This window comes from Pituophis catenifer, unplaced genomic scaffold (assembly GCF_029215685.1).
Source record: "Pituophis catenifer annectens isolate HBS135680 unplaced genomic scaffold, rPitCat1.0.hap2 SCAF_16, whole genome shotgun sequence".
Taxonomy (NCBI): domain Eukaryota; kingdom Metazoa; phylum Chordata; class Lepidosauria; order Squamata; family Colubridae; genus Pituophis; species Pituophis catenifer.
This window is the reverse complement of record NW_027256896.1, coordinates 11207723-11224514: the sequence shown is the minus strand read 5'-3', so window position 1 is coordinate 11224514 and position 16792 is coordinate 11207723. Positions and strand designations below refer to the sequence as shown.

The window sequence follows — 16792 nt, the reverse complement described above, 5'->3', positions numbered from 1 at the left end:
CACTTCATTAAAGTTTTCCCAAGCACAAAGAGCTGCTTCTTTTTTTTTGGCTTGCTCTTGTGAAAAAAAAAACTTAGCAAGTGAAAAGAAAACCTCTTAGCTAGACTGCCTTTACAAAGGTTGATTCTGGGAAAAACCTCCTTTGTCTGAGTCTCTTCTTTTCTCCCGTTTTGAAACCTGCCCTGAATTGAATGAGAATGGAACAATTTTCCTAATTCTTGAATGGATTCAATTACGCTTGCAATTCCCTCTCAGCACCACCACCCCTCCCTCACCCCTTCCTCTCTTTTCTCTCCTGGATTCAATTGCTTGTGCAGAATTGGCTTGCAACATCACCGTCCCTTGTCCACTAAGAAGTAGGGTTTTGTTCCTAGGAAGAGAAAAGAGAGAGAGAGAGATTTGGGAGGCAAAACGGATGAAGATGTTTGAGCTGGAAGTTGAGATGAGAGAAGCAGGGGGCCTGGTTAATTAATTGGCCCCCTAAGGCTGAGACAAATAGATGGGGAAGAAATGGAGGTAGTGACAGAGTTTATTTTCCTGGGCTCCAAGATCACTGCAGATGGGGACTGCAGGCAAGAAATTAAAAGACGCTTTGCTCCTGGGGAGGAAAGCTTTGGCAAAGTTAGACAGCATACTAAAAAGCAGAGACATCACCCTGCCAACAAAAGTGCGTATAGTCAAGGCTCTGGTTTTCCCAGTTGCAATGTACAGCTGTGAAAGTTGGACCATAAGGAAGGCTGAGCGCCAAAGAATGGAGGCCTTTGAACTCTGGTGCTGGAGAAGACTCCTACGAGTCCCTTGGACTGCAAGGCCATCAAACCGGTCGGTCCTAGAGGAGATCAACCCTGACTGCTCTTTAGGAGGCCAGATCCTAAAGAGGACATTCAAAATACTTTGGCCACCTAATGAGAGGGAAGGACTCCCTGGAGAAGAGCCTAATGCTGGGAACGATTGAGGGCAAAAGAAGAAGGGGACGGCAGAGAAGGAGGTGGCTGGATGGAGTCACTGAAGCCGTCGGCGTGAGCTTAAATGGACTCCAGAGGATGGTAGAGGACAGGAAGGCCTGGAGGAACGTTGTCCATGGGGTCGTGATGGGTCGGACATGACTTCACAACTAACAACAAAAAGGCTGAGTGTCTGCTGACAGAGTCAGGAGAAGAAGGCCGCCATTATGGATGGCTCACCAGCTCTCACATACAAGAACAGGCCTAAGATGCAACCACCATTTGGGAATTAGAACAAGGCTTCATCCATGCACAAGATGCATTTCTTGGCAGCAAATTCTGGACTAGCAGAAATGGGGGGGGGAGTACAAAGCATCATTGTTGAAAGGCTGGGTGATGTTTATGGAGGGATCCCTGATGGTCCCTGATGATTGTCATGTTCTCTCATGAAGGAGAACTCCTCTTCAGGAACATGTCCATCCTTCCAAAGGAAGGTAACATAACAATTGGGACTGGAGGCTAAAACATATAAAGGAACAGTTGCTGGAATTGGGTATGTCTAGTTTAATGAAAAGGTCTAGGGGTGACATAGCAATAGCAATAGCACTTAGATTTATATACTGCTTCCCAGTGCTTTCCAGCCCTCTCTAAGCAGGTTTCAGAGTCAGCCTCTTGCCCCCAACAATTTGGGTCCTCATTTTACTGACCTCGGAAGGATGGAAGGCTGAGTCAACCTTGAGCCTGGTGAGATTCGAACTGCCAAATTGCAGGCAGCCAGCAATCAGCAGAAGTAGCCTGCAGTACTGCACTCTAACCACTGTGCCACCAAGGCTCTTAATATGATATGAGCAGTGTTCCAATATCTCAGGGGCTGCCACAAAGAAGAGGGAGTCAAGCTATTCTCCAAAGCACCTGAGGGCAGGACAAGAAGCAATGGGTGGAAACTAATCAAGGGATTAGTTAGATTAGGGATTAGAGCCTTGTTAGTACAGTGGTCTAAGCACCCTGTTATTAACACAGCTGCCTGCAATTACTGCTGGTTCGAATCTCTCCAAGGCTCAAGGTTGACTCAGCCTTCCACCCTTTCTAAGGTAGGTAAATTGAGGACCCAGTTTCTGGGGGCAATAAGCTGACTTTGTATAAAATATACAAAAGAATGAAGGCTATTGCTTAGCGCATTGTTAGCGCATTGTAAGCTGCCCTGAGTCTCCAGAGAAGGGCGGCATATATATCAAATTAAAAAAAAAAAAGGAGAGGAGAGGAGCAACCTATAACTAAGGAGAAATTTCCTGACAGTGAGAACAATGAATCAGTGGAACAACTGGCCTCCAGAAGTTGTGAATGCTCCAACACTGGAAGTTTTTAAGAAGAGGTTGGACAACCATTTGTCTGAAGTGGTGGAGGGTTTCCTGCCTAAGGAGAGGGTTGGACTAGAAGACCTCCAAGGTCCCTTCTAACTCTGCTATTCTGTTAATGGAATGAAATATTCTCAGCCCCCAACTCTCTCTCTCTCTCTCTTGCTAATTCTGCAAAAAAAAAGGGGGGGGAGGGGAGGAATCCTAGGAAATGTCACGATGAGTCGCTGCATATGCTCTGCCACAAACACACATTTGGCTGGACGTGCTGTAGGAGACCATCTGGCTTGTATACAGTCTGTGCCCTGTGAATTACCAGGCTGAACACATTCAGAGGGAGCTAGCTTAAAGTGCAAAATTCACATCACCTTGCAAGTCAGATAGAAGAGAATATTTGAGGGGGGGTCGGTCAAATATGTCATAGGTCTTTGCTGGACATGAATTCAGCCAGCAAACACTTGGGTCGGTGAAAACAGATTTTATTAAAAGAAAACAATAAAAGCAATTTTGCAAAATAGGGGGGGTATCCCAGCAGACACCTCAACAAGGAGTTTGAAGCCACACCTGAAGTTTCAAAAGCATTACATTTTATAGTTCCCTATCCCGACGCCCCTCAACACCCCTCCTACATCGTGTCCAGTGACTGATCATGGCTAATCCGAAGCGCCTTTTAGAGAGAACATCATCTCTTTCTCTAATTACCTGTTTATCAACACCTCCCCATAACTACCCATACAATATTTTGCAAGAATGACTCTTTCTTATCTCTATTGCCTTGGCATTAAAGAGTGGGCCTCTTTCTAAGGGGTCTCAAACAAAAGAAGATCTATTCTAACACAGCATTGTTACATATTGGTATGCTTTCAGCATGTCTTTTCTCCAACTATCTTAAAGCAGAACAATGTCTAACAAATTTAACAGAGTAGCAGAGCTGGGAAGGGACCCTGCAGGTCCAACCTCCTGCCTGAGCAAAATTGAATCTTTACTTATATGCATTTCTAACCTATATACCTACATACTATTTTATTTTTGAATTGTCTTATATCCTACATCTTGAGTCCCCTTGCACCCACAAGAGATCAAACTCCAGCCCACCTTAAATTCCATGGACTCTCTTACCTACCACCAATTTGCTTTGACCATTAGTAGCTCAGATTATTGTAGAGAGTTTAAGATTGCAATAACCCTTTATATTCATTTGGAAAGGAAAAAAAACAAGAATATTTGTAGCTCAAGGTTAAATTGGGGGGGGGCTTAGTGCTCTTTGAGCTTGGTGGTTTTCTTGCAGAAGTTTCATTACAAAAACTAAGTACTGTATTTTTCGGAGTATAAGATGCACCGGACTATAAAACAGACCTACCTTTTTTTGGTGAGGAAAAGAAGAAAAAGAAATCTGCCTCTGCCTCTGAGCAATGTTGCCTTGTTGCAGCAAACAGCCTGCTCCAGCAATTTTCCTCCTTGCAGTAAACGGCAGAGCCCTGCACAAAACAGCTGAGAGTAAATCAGCTGAGAGTCGGGAGGCCGATCAATTTGTGCTAATTAGGCTGTGCTGAAGCTGAAAGGAGCTGTTTTTTCTTGCTGTTTGCTTGCAAGGAGGTAACTGCTGGGAGGCAGAGGCCAAAGGGTGGGGGCCAGTGGGTGGGCGGGGCTACATTCGGTATATAAGACGCACCTAAATTTTCATCCCCTTTTAGGGGGGGGGGAAAGGTGCATCTTATACTCTGAAAAATACGGTAATTGATGTCCCGAGTGCCTGATGATGTTATCTAGTTTGGTAATGAAAGGTCTGCAGGGAAAACAACCAAGCCCAGAGAGCACCAAAGACAGCACAGTAAAGATATACTTAGGAATAAGCTGTTACTCATGCTTTTGAATGGCTCTATTTGTGACTGAATAGGATCATATTAACTCAGCCTAATTGGCTGTTCCTAATCGACATAGATTTATGGAAACTCCGGCTTTTGATTCTGAAAACCGGGCCTGGATTCTGTCTTCGTTTGATGGCTCATTTTCTGCGAGAATGCCGTAGGTGAACCTCTGCTTGGCTCCTGAACCTAATGTGAGTTACTAGTTTTCTGCTCCACTGAATTCGTGACTGATGATTTCAGCGGCTCAACTACATTCTGGTTAGGTTAAAAGTGCAGCAGAACATTTCCCCCCCACCCCACCCCAATCGTCAGTTGGACTGAATGAAAAGAAACATCTTCCTGGAGAAAAAGCCAAACTTTAAGAACCAGGAATTTGGTAAGACGATGCTGGATCATGAGGAAAAAAAGATTGCGTCCGTTTAATACATAGAATTAAACTTGACGAGGCTCTGAGCTTCCTGCATCTGTCTGGAAGCAAGCAGAGTTGGGTTCTCGGGTTAGGTGCAGGGGTGGGCTGCTGGCGGGTCGGGAGAACCTCTAGCTAAGATTCTGTGCAGTTCAGAGAACCCCCAAATCCCTCTCCTGGCTCGCCCCGCCCCGCCCCGTCCTGCCCACCCCACCCTGCCCCTCCCAGGAGTCCCCATGCAGCCTGTTTTGGATGCAGGTAAGTGCAGGGCACACACGGAGGCTCGGGGAGGGTGAAAAACAGGCCTACCGGAAGTTCAGGAAGACCAGAAACAGGCCCATTTCTGGTCTCCAGAGGGCCTCCGGAGCCCGGGGAGGGCAAAAACACCCCTTGTCAGGTTATGAAGAGTTAATAGCTGTAAGCTGATGAGAAGTTGTAAGCGGAGGCAACTGAAAGCTGATGCAATGGAATGAGGCAGCAGAGTTACTGCCACTTTAAGAAGCTGGGTCAGAAGCTGCCTATATAAGGGAAGCCATTAGAGGGTGTTGCCTTCTCCTCAAGCCTTCTCCTCATGTATTATACTTCTTGTTCTCTCATCATGTGTATTATTGCTCTCCGTTATATCAGTAGCTCTATGATAAAGGTATTTAATCACATATAAATTTGTAAATATTTCACTGTAGATAAAACCACTGTTATTTATCTAACAGGCTCTGTGTGCTGTGTGCTGTGTTTTGCTCCTGGGTTTATCTCAAAATACTAGCTACCCTACCTAAACTCTGACACACACACACACACCGGGGCACAGGAGGCTGACTAGGCCACGCCTACCATGGCCACGCCCACAGGGGTGGGTTCTACTTACCTTTACTACCGGATTGCAATGGGGCTGTGCGTGCGCGTGCGCTTTGCTCGCTCGCATTCTCGCTCTTCTGCGCATGCTCAGAAACTTCTGCACATGCGCAGACGCATTTTGATGATGTCAGAGTCGATGGGCGGAGCCTTCCGCCGGTTTTACTCCCGGTTCTATAGAACCGTTGCAAACCAGGGCCAACCCACCACTGAGAGAACCCGTGGAACGGTGGAGACAACGATTAACTGACCCACTTTGGTTGGGTGACGGGAAATAAACCGCGGCTGTGGTTTATTCTTCTTTGGCCAGCCCAGAGCAAAATTGGAACCCTTGCTTTGAAAATCCTCTGGGTTGAGCCAAGAGAGAGAATTCCCTACCACAGTCGACCTCCTCTGTTGATTTTCCAAAACTTTCTCTTTGCGAGCTTCCAAGAAGGCAGACTAATTGCATTTTCAAGAACACTGAGAATTTGAGACACTTGAATGCCGAATGGCCTGGATCATGAAGTTCACTCTGATCTTCGGTCCCTGTTGGGGGGTTAAGAAAATCCCAAATGATTAGTTGGTGGTGAAGGCTGCACATTGCAATTAAATCACGGTTTTGCCTCATTTGTGATATCAAACTAGAACTGGCCGGGTTTTTGCAGCCTTAAAAACCACAGTAGTTGGATTCACACAACCCATTAAAGTCAAGGAGAGAATAATAGAATAACAAGAGTTGAAAGGGACCTTAGAGGTCTTCTATTCCAACCCCCGGCTCAGGCAGGAAATCCTATAGCTTTTCAGACAAATGGTTGTCCAATCTCTTCTTTAAAACCACCAGTGATGAAGCACCCACAACTTCTGGCAACACAAGCTGTTCCACTAAACAATTGTTTTTGACTGTTGGGAAATTTCTCCTTAGTTCCAGGTTGCTTCTCTCCTTGATTAGTTTCCATCCATTGCATCTTGTCTTGCCTTCAGATGCTTTGGAGAATAGGTTGACCCAATCTTCTTAGTGGCAGCCTCTCAGATCTTGGAAGACTGCTATTGTGTCACCCCTGCTCTTTCTTCCCACTAGACTAGACGTACCCAATTCTTGCAACCGTTCTTCATGGGTTTTATTTATAATATTATATCTATTGCTTCTTGTCTTGCCCTTCAGGTGCTTTGGAGAATAGCTTGACTCCCTCTTCTTTGTGGCAGCCCCTGAGATATTGGAACACTGCTATCATGTCTCCCCTAGTCCTTCTTTTCATTAAACTAGACATACCCACTTCCATACATTATTGCAGATCTGAATAACGTGTGAAAGTTCAGCCTGTCTTTCAAGGTTTCTCCTGAGTGATTTACTTGCTGGAACTGCAACTACTTAAAAGCTAAGTCCAGAAGAAAGAAATTGCATAATGTTGCATCGTTTGAACACTTTCCTCTTAATAAAGCAATAAACAGTACAATGTTTTCTTTCCATTTATTGTATTTCGATTTTCAGCCCGCATATTACTGCAGAATTAGTCACAAACTGTACTTTAGTAATGCTTCCAATCTAATTATAAACGATCAACAGTGCGAATATAATGAAATGGATATAATAACCTAGAATATTAGAATCTAAATGACTCTTAAGAATGATTTCAAATCCACACGGCTCTTAAAAATGGATTAAAACGATCCTAGGTAAAGGTAAAGGTTCCACTCGCACATATGTGCTAGTCCCGTGATGGCGAACCTATGGCACATGTGCCAGAGGTGGCATGCAGAGCCCACTCGGGGGGCACGTGTGCCATTGCCAGCTGCTCTTCTGGTTTCTGGCGTCCACAGCCAGCTAGTCTTCGCGGGCCAAAAATGGCCCCAAAAAACAGCCTGAATACAGCCCAAAAACCAGCTTGAAAACAACCCCAAAAACCGACCTGAAAACAGCCAAAAAACCCAGCCAAAACACATGCATGCACACACTGACCAGCTGGTCTTTTGGTTTCCAGTGCTCCAGCACGGGTGAAGACCAGCTGGCCGATGCACACGCACATGCCGAGAATCCGAAGACCAGCTGGTTGGCACACACATACGCCTCAGCCAGCTGTCCTTCAGGTTTCCGGCGCTCCGGCACACGCACCTGCACACACATGCAGGTGCATTCTGGTTTGGGCACTCAGTGCCGAAAAGGTTCGCCATCACTGTGCTAGTCGTTCCCAACTCTAGGGGGCGGTGCTCATCTCCGTTTCAAAGCCAAAGAGCCAGCGCTGTCCGAAGACGTCTCCGTGGTCATGTGGCCGGCATGACTCAATGCCAAAGGCGCACGGAACGCTGTTCCCTTCCCACCAAAGGTGGTCCCTATTTTTCTACTTGCATTTTTTGACCTGATTTCGAACTGCTGGGTCGGCAGAAGCTGGGACAAGTCACGGGAGCTCACCCCGTTACGCAGCACTCGGGATTCGAACCGCTGAACTGCCGACCTTTCGATCGACAAGCTCAGCTACTGAGCTACCGCGTTCCTTAAAGCTATTCTAAAGAAATGCCTAAATCAAATGATAACAATAACATAATAACAGAGTTGGAAGGGATCTTGGAGGTCTTCTAGTCCGACCCTCTGCTCAAACGGGAGAACTTATATCGTTCCAGACAAATGGCTGTCCAGTCTGTTCTTAAAAGCTTCCAGCGTTGGAGCATTTACAACTTCTGAAGGCAACCTGTTCCACTGATTAATTGTTCTCATTATCTGGACACTTCTCCTTAGTTCTAGGATGCTTCTCTCCTTGATCAATTTCCATCCATTGCTTCTTGTCTTGCCTTCAGGTGCTTTGGAGAATAAGATGACCCCCCCTCCTCTTCTTTGTGGCAGCCCCTCCCTCAAATATTGCAATACTGAAATGCTCTTCAAAACTGTCCAAATGAGGGCTAAGCATTTAAATCAAGGGCAGTCGTCCTATGACTAGGAAGGTATTTCCTCTAAGGAAACAGATGCATGACTCACCGGCCACCAAGACATCCGAGGGATGTTTTATATGCATGCCAACCTTTGCTCTAGCCTGATTGACACAACAGAAAAAGGCAGGCTGAAGAAGACACAGGACAAATCCAATATATCAGCCGGGGAGCGAAAATATTTGCTTGCTTCCTGTTGCTCATTTCTCAGTCAGCTATAATCCGAGTGATGATTTCAACAAAAATAAATGCCCAGGGTTAGATTTGGTACTCTGGACAGCTCCCTAGTGCTGGATTTATATTGTAGAAGGTGAAAATTGCATGCTAATAAATTTAATCCAGGTAGTCCTTAATTTACGACCACAAGGGGGACCGAAATTTCCATTGCTAAACCCAACAGTTGTTAAATAGCAATAGCAATAGCACTTAAGACTTATATAGCACTTCACAGTGCTTTTACAGCCCTCTCGAAGCGGTTTACAGAGTCAGCCTATTGCCCCCCAACAATCTGGATCCTCATTTTACCGACCTCGGAAAAATGGAAGGATTGAGACAACCTTGAGCTGGTCAGGATTGAACTCCTGGCAGTCGACAGAATTAGCCTGCAATACTGCATTCTAACCACTGCACACCATGGAAGGAAGGAAGGAAGGAAGGAAGGAAGGAAGGAAGGAAGGAAGGAAGGAAGGAAGGAAGGAAGGAAGGAAGGAAGGAAGGAAGCTATGAAATCTGGCTGAGTGGCTTGGAAGCAGCAGCCGCGGGCCAAAGAGGGTGACACAGTGGTGGATTCCTCCCAGTTCCGCCCAGTTCCGCCGAGCCGGTAACAGTGACGATATGATGTCACCGAACTGGTTCTACTGCCACCCCACCCCCCATGTTATTCTTACTTTTTATTTGGTCCCACCCCCAATCTATTGCTGCCTCCTGAGTCCCAGCTGATGGCTAGAGGGGGGAAAACTGTTTAAACTCTTGCCGCGGGGCTTCAAAGGGCCGCCCTACAGCTGATCAGTGGTAAAAGAAAACAAATGGGTAGACTGCAAAAATACATGAGTAGACCAGTGCCTGCAAAAAATAAATGGGTAGATCGGTACAGCTCTGCAAGCAGTTAAAAGCCTGGTAGACCAGTACCTCTGCTAAATCCTAAATAATTGTCACATGACCATCAAGCCACACCCACAAAATAAGCCACGCCCACAGAACCAGTAGTAAAAATTTTAGAACCCATCCCTGGGGCGATGCCAAGAGGATGTACGGGTCCAGTGCCGGGTGGGTAGCCCCTTTGCCCAGTCCTTAGGCCTGGGTAGGCCGGAGCCTCCGACCCAGTACACCTGCTCACAGGTCTTGGCGTTGCCAGGGGATACGGGAAGCTCACTGGGGAATTCTGGGAATTGAAGTCCACAGATCTTCACGTTGCCAGGGTTGGAAATGTTGTTCTAGTAGCAATAGCAAGAACACTTAGACTTATATACCGCTTCACAGTGCTTTCCAGCCCTCTCTAAGCAGTTTACAGAGTCAGCCTCTTGCCCCCAACAATCTGCCTCCTCATTTTACCCACCTCGGAAGGAGGGAAGGCTGAGTCAACCTTGAGCCTGGTGAGATTCGAACTGCTGAACTGCAGCTAAAACCAGAGACAACTAATCTGGTGATGTATACAAACCGTGGCTACATTGAACCTTGGCTGAGATTGAAAAGCTCTGTAGCAAACCTGGTTAGTTTTTGGATGGAACACCAAAAGGAAAGTCCCAGGTGTGGACTGCTAGGGGTTCTCAGGGGTTCGGGAGAACCTCTAGGTAAGATTCTGTGCAGTTCAGAGAACCCCCCAAATCCCACTCCTGGCTGGCCCCGCCCACCCCACCCCTCCCAGGAGTCCCCACGCGGCCCATTTTGGATGCAGGTAAGCACAGGGTGCACACAGAGGCTCGGGGAGGGCGAAAAACGAGCCTACTGGAAGTTCGGGAAGACCAGAAACAGGCCCGTTTCCGGCCTCCAGAGGGCCTCCAGAGCCTGGGGAGGGCAAAAACGCCCCCACCTGCCCGCCGTGGTGCAGGAGGCTGACTAGGCCACGCCCACGATGGCCACGCACACTCAGCAACCAGGCAGAGAACCCCTTGCTAAAATTTTTCAAGCCCACTCCTGGAAATATTAAGATCGTAGGCTCGACTAGGAAGTAAAGAAGTAAAACATTTACGACGGAGGCTATGCAGAGTTAATTCTTTGAATGTAACGCAAGTAAGTTTACATTTAAATGAGACACACAGCTTCGTTTATTTCTTAAGCAGGGCCCACCATTGTCCTTATAACCTTTTGAAGACAGACGGAGGCTGGAGGAGGAAAAAAATTCTCTTGAAGTAATGTTTAATCTGCTGAAAATTTATAACACTGTTTTGTTGAGAAGCGTGTATTCCATGCCTGGCTAAGAATCATATTTTGTTTTTTTTTTTAAATGCTCTCAGTCACCAGAAGTTGTTTCTTTTTTTTATCACTGGACTGTTTTAATTCACCTCCTACTTTAAGACGATTTTATTCAAGTGTTTTTCATTAAGCCTTCAGTACTGTCTGTGTAGCCGTTCCCGCCTCGGTTGACAGGATCTTTCTGGAGATAAATTCTAACGCTGTTTTCTTGCCAATTGCTTTATTCGCTTATCTTTAGATCTTCTTTCTGATGGCTAATTTATCTGAAGTTCTACTGAGCTTGGGTTTTCATTATCAAAAAGGCTGCTGATTTCTAAATATCTGCCCCAGTTCAATTCAAGGTATTAAATCCTGTCAAACCTCTTTGGAGATTCTCAGTCATCCAGGTCATCGTTGTCCCAAAGGTGCTTTTTCAAGAGGCAACTGGACTTTCTGGTTTTTCTTTGAAGATGTTTCACTTGAGGACACAGATAAACCTCCAAGTGGCCTCAATGACTCTCTAAAAAGGATGCAAATGACCAGCTGTCTGCAAGGAGTATAAATCCTTCCATTGCCCACCATTCAGTCAGAGCTGAAGAAGCTTCTTGGATGAGAAGCGAAATGTCTTCAAAGAAAAACCAGAAAGTCCAGTTGCCTCTTGAAAAATGTATAATCCAACAATATACTCATCTCTGAGGGGGAAAAAAAACAAGGAACAGAGGATTCCTGAGAAGAAATCCTCAAGTTATGACCATAATGGAGCCTGCCTATCGCGGACATAACAACCTCATTTTATGAACTTGTTTGCAGCGGTCATTAAACAAATGACATGGTTGTTAAGTGAAACCATGGTGAACCAGGTTGGAAGTACCCTCAAGATCGATCTGTCAGAACTGGTCATAACTCAAGGACTATCTTTATTTCTTTGAGATCTGACCACAGGCCGTTGAGCGTTGCATTTTGTTCTCGGGGTATTTATTTATTATTTTTATTTATTATTATTTGTCAAACACGTAAGATAACAGATATAAGTATAAACATGATTATGAATACAGGAAATGGGTATAAATAAATGGGGACATTAGGACAGGGACGGAAGGCACGCTGGTGCACTTATGCACACCCCCTTACAGACCTCTTAGGAATGGGGTGAGGTCAACAGTAGACAGTCTAAGGTTAAAGTTTTGGGGGTTTGGGGAAGAAGCCACAGAGTCAGGTAGTGCATTCCAGCCATTGACCACTCTGTTGCTGAAGTCGTATTTTCTGCAATCGAGTTTGGAACGGTTTACCTTGAGTTTGTGTCTCTATTGTGTGCTCGTGTATTGTTGTGCAAAGGCTGAGGAATTCTGGCAGTTGAAGTCCACACGTCTTAAAGTTGCCAAGGTTGGAGACCCCTGATCTAACAGATGGAAGATTATCAAAGAAAGATCTAGCCTAGAATTAAGAAGTAATTTCCTGACAGTGACAAAAATCAACCACTGGAACAGTTTGTCTTCAGAACCTGTGGGTGCTCCATCACTGAAGGTTTTCAAGAAGAGACAGGACAACCATCTGTCTGAAATGGTACCGGGTTTCCTGCTTGAACAGGGGGTTGGACTAGAAGATCTCCAAGGTCTCTTTCCACCTCTGTTATCCTGATACTAATCTGGTCTTCCCACTCCGTGAATTTTGGACTTTCATAGTTGCCCCCACACTGAACAGAAGATGGAGACGACCACATTCTTCTACCTGTTCCTCTCTTTGTAAAGAAAAGCTAAAAGAACTCTGACACCTGCAAATAGCTCAAGCAGGTCAACAAATCCCAAAGACACCAACATAAGCACTTGGGTCAGGATTTGTTGGCCAAGATAGAACCAAGAAGTCGTCATCCCAAACGATGAAAGCAGTCATCCCCCTTCTGTCGTGTCGTTGTGTCCCGTCCCCCGGGATTCCAGAGTAGGAGAAAGGAGGAAAGATGCTTTATTCAGTCCCCCTCCCTTCTCCCCGTCAGGATTTTTCTCCTAAACAGTTAATAGCGGCTGAGCTCCTGCCCACACATATGATCTCATTTCTCCTGCCTGCCAATCCCAGCCATTGGCTGCTACAGCAAAAGAATCAGTGGGAGCCAACGCTGGTGCAGAAAGCCAGAAACCTTCTCCAGCCAGAAGCAGCCAGAGAAAGAGAGAGAGAGAGAAAGAGAGAGAGAACACAACAAGAGAAGAAACGAAGGAGAGGACTTTCCTTGTGGTTCTCCGCTCCCAGAAAGAAGCTACGTTGCAAGAGTTCTGGATCTTCCTCCTCCCAGGGAGTTGGGGATAAGAGTCTTCCACCGGGCACCTGCCAGAATGATGAACTGTAAGTCCAACTCTCTGACTTGCCTCCAAGGAGGCAAATCGGGGCTGCCCGTAGCTGCCACCACAGACTCCACCGCCACCTTGAATAAGCTAGCCCTGGCCACAGGGGGCACCGAGAAGTCGTGGTACCGTTGCATCTTCCCCTTTGGCATCGTTGCCTTGGTGATCGGCATTGCCGCCACCTGCATCACCTTCACCATCAATGGGCCCCAGATGGACATTGCCAAGGTGGTCTCCGTGGCCACCTTGCTCTTTGGAGTCGGCCTCCTGGTGGCCGCCTTGGTCTGCTGGCGGGCCAAACGAGAGCGTCAACGGAAGAAGCAGCAGGAAGAGCCCCTTCCCTTAGAACCGGGGGGTCTCTGAAGCCCACCTTGGGCCAAACCTCCCCCCAGGAATCAACCTTTGCTGTAGAGAACCCTATCTTTTTCATGTCTTCCATGGCAGATGTTGGGGAAAGGAGCTATGGAGACACACATCCCGTGTGTTGGGGATAGAAGCCAGCCAGCCAGCCAGCCAGCCAGGGGGCTCTTGGAAGCTCCTATAACTCAGCGTGATGAGTGGCATTATGGACTAGTTAAGGTAGTCAGCTCAGGCCAAGAAGGACGGAGAATCAGTCCCTGCAGGTGAATGGCCAGGATGGGTGCCCAGCTGACCATACTTCAGCCTTCCTTCCTCCCCACTCACACCTTTAGGAAGATGGTTTGATCTCGGCCAATGGGGCTGTGGACGAACAAACCCCAAGGACTAACTTCAGGAAGAGAGTAACAAAAATCCAGAGTTCTTTCCTTGAGTCCTTTCCTCGAGGAGACTGACTGCTGCTTTCCAGTGCAGCTACGCCCACCTCTGTCTTTAACTGTGGATGGGGAAAAAACAACACCAAAATATCCTTTTGAAAGAAAGGAAAAAGCTGAAGCATCAATCCCAGGATATGGAGCTGGAGGTCGTGAGAAGTTCCAAGTGGCTTCTAAGTGTGAATCTTTTTTTTTTTCCCCTGTCTTTGGTTATTACCAGCCCTCCGGGCGGATGAGGAAAAGAGACCAGGATTCCATCTGGGCTGCAACAGCCACCCTCGTTTCCCACGGGGGGAAACCAGGTTGAAAGTTACTGCGCCGCTTTTAGAAACGAACAAGCATTCCCTTCTGCTGCCAAGGCATTCAGCAAGTTAGGCGGAGAACCTGATTTTGTTCTCGGACGGTTAAAGAGGCCGGCGTGCCAAGAAGATGCCCACTTCGGTTTGCCAGATCTCAAGCAAATGCCGAGGGCCGTCGCAACTGCCACTGCTCCTTGCAAAGTGGTACAGCTTCTTCAGACTGTGAGGATTTGAGGGAGGGATGTGGGGGTGGGGAAAGGAGAGGGGGTGATTTACTACGGAGTAGCAGTTTGGTGCCTCAAAACGATGCAGCCATGCCCCCTGTTTTGGAAGCACTGTGTACGTAGGGAGTTGGCGATAGCAAAGGGCGAATTAAAACTTGATTTCCCCAGGAATAAATTCCTAGGGACAGATCCTGCCCTCTTTGGTCTCTTACTGGGCCTTGCTTTGGATGAATTCGGTCTGGGTCGGGCTGCACCAGAGAGGTGTGCACGCTGGTGCTTGTAACACCGAAAAGGTGTTTTGTGCGTAGAAAGTATCCAAAGCTGGCTCAGTTAGCCGTTTCTGGACAAGAGTTGCAAAAAATAGCTTTGAGTATCGTCCTCCAAGATTGGGAGTTTGGAGGGTGAAAAAGCAAATTTGTTCGAACCTTCTCTCGGTGAAAAATGAGGTGCAGTAATGTGTATTAACAAATCGATGCATAAGGGAATAAAACAGCTTCACCCTTTGAAGTCATTCTTTGGAAGGTGTCTGGAATCCTGGCAAGGGATCTCGTAGGCTGTTTTTGATGCCTTCTCCATCGTCCCGTTAAATCCAGAGTGTGCTCCAGAAGCTTGTGTATGTGTGTGTGTTTTGGTGTGCGTGTGTGCGTGCGTGTGTGAAACCTGCCCTCTGAAAACTGGAGAGCAGGTCTCCAGAACCTTTCCAAAAATTATCCCTCTGCCTTAAGAAGAAAGGAGGCCATGGGGATGATGAAGGAAGGCTCTTCTGCATTTCATTGCATGGCATGAAAACGAAGTCTAGTCTGCAGGTGGTCCTCCACTTACAACACTTTCACTTAGGGACCGTTCAAAGTTACAACGGCGCTGGGGAAAAGTGAGTTATGACTCTTTTTCACACTTAACAACCACTGCAGCGTCCCTGTGGTCATGTGGTCAGAATTCGGGTCGTGTGGCAACCGACTCATATTTATGACGGTTGCAGTGTCGCCCCGGGTGTGTGTGTGTGTGTGTGTGTGTGTCACGTGATCCGCTTTTGCAACCTTCTGACAAGCAAAGTCCACGGGGAAAGCCAGATTCACTTAACGACCGGGTTACTAACTGAACAATTGCATCGATTCACTTCACAAACTGCTGGCCGGAAAGCTCGTAAAATGGGACCAAAATTTGCTTCAATGTTTGGCTTAGCCACCGAAAGTTTGGGCTCAGTTGTGGTTGTAAATCGAGGATTATCTGCATTGGGCTGCTCCAAGCATCCTTGTCAGGGGAAGGTGATCCTGGCCTTCTCCTCAGAACCAAAGGTAGGTCTCTGGGCCAGACAAGGTGCTTTTTCAAGAGGCAACTGGACTTTCTCGTTTTTTCTTTTGAAGACGTTTCGCTTCTCCTCCAAGAAGCTTCTTCAGCTCTGACTGGATGGTGGGGAATGGAAGGATTGATACTCCTTGCAGACAGCTGGTCATTTGCATCTTTTTAGAGGGTCCTTGAAGCACTCAGAGGTTTATCTGTGTCCTCAGGGTCACCTGAGTGGTGCAAATGGTTCCTGCAGTCTGCAGTTTTTTTCCTCTGGAAATCCATTCCTACTCCCACACCTTTCCAAGGGGGTTCATCTCAAATTACATAGCTAAAAGCCTGTAGCTATTCTCAGCCATCTAAGTCATGGTTGTCCCAAAGGTGATTTTTCAGGAGGCACCTGGAAAAGCTGCCTCCTGAAATAGCACCTTTGGGACAACCATGACCTGGATGACTGAGAATCTCTACAGACAATTGGGTTTTGACTTGTCTTTCCTGGTTCAGAGGTCCATCTGGATGACCCAGATGGGGTTGGGCTGGGGTGGCTCAGTGGCTAAGACACTGAGCTTGTCGATCAGAAAGTTCGGTGGTTCGAATCCCTAGTACAGGTCTCCTGCATGAGCAGGGGGTTGGACTGGATGACCTCCAGGGTCCCTTCCAACTGTGCTACTGACTGACCCAGATAGTGACAGAAGGCTCCTGTTCTCCGGTTTGTTGTTTGGTCCTCAGCTGTTGTCTCATAACACACCCTGTTGCTAGCAGAGGTTAGAGGCTAACTCAGCTGCTCCTTAGCACCTGGACCTCAGCCCACCTCTGGACATGCAGCTGGAAAGAAGCAAAACTGGATTCTGTCCAAGGAGACACAGCTGCCGGCAGGAGCCCATGTCTGGGGTGACGGGCAGGTGGGCGGGGAGAACAGAGAACACAGAGCCGGTCACATCCATCACGTTTCTGGCTGCAAACTTCACGGCTTCACAGTGGCAGAAAATCCCCCGAGGTGGCTCAGCCAGGCCTGGCCAAGATGCAACAGATGTGGAAGTAAAAGCTGTAATGGTTCATTCAGAAAAAAAAAAAAAAGAAGATGACCAAACACTGGGGAAAGAGATGATCTAGAGCAGAAATAGAGGGACGCGGTGGCTCAGTG

General features: G+C 47.1%; 1 protein-coding gene across 1 annotated transcript; it reads left to right on the top strand.

Annotated features, from left to right (window-relative positions):
* Positions 1 to 12963: 12963 nt before the first annotated feature.
* Positions 12964 to 14221, top strand: LOC139325381 (transmembrane protein 100-like). The gene has a single exon (XM_070955225.1). The coding sequence runs from the start codon at positions 13042 to 13044 to the stop codon at positions 13411 to 13413; it is 372 nt and encodes a 123-aa protein (XP_070811326.1). The 5' UTR covers positions 12964 to 13041; the 3' UTR covers positions 13414 to 14221.
* Positions 14222 to 16792: the final 2571 nt, after the last annotated feature.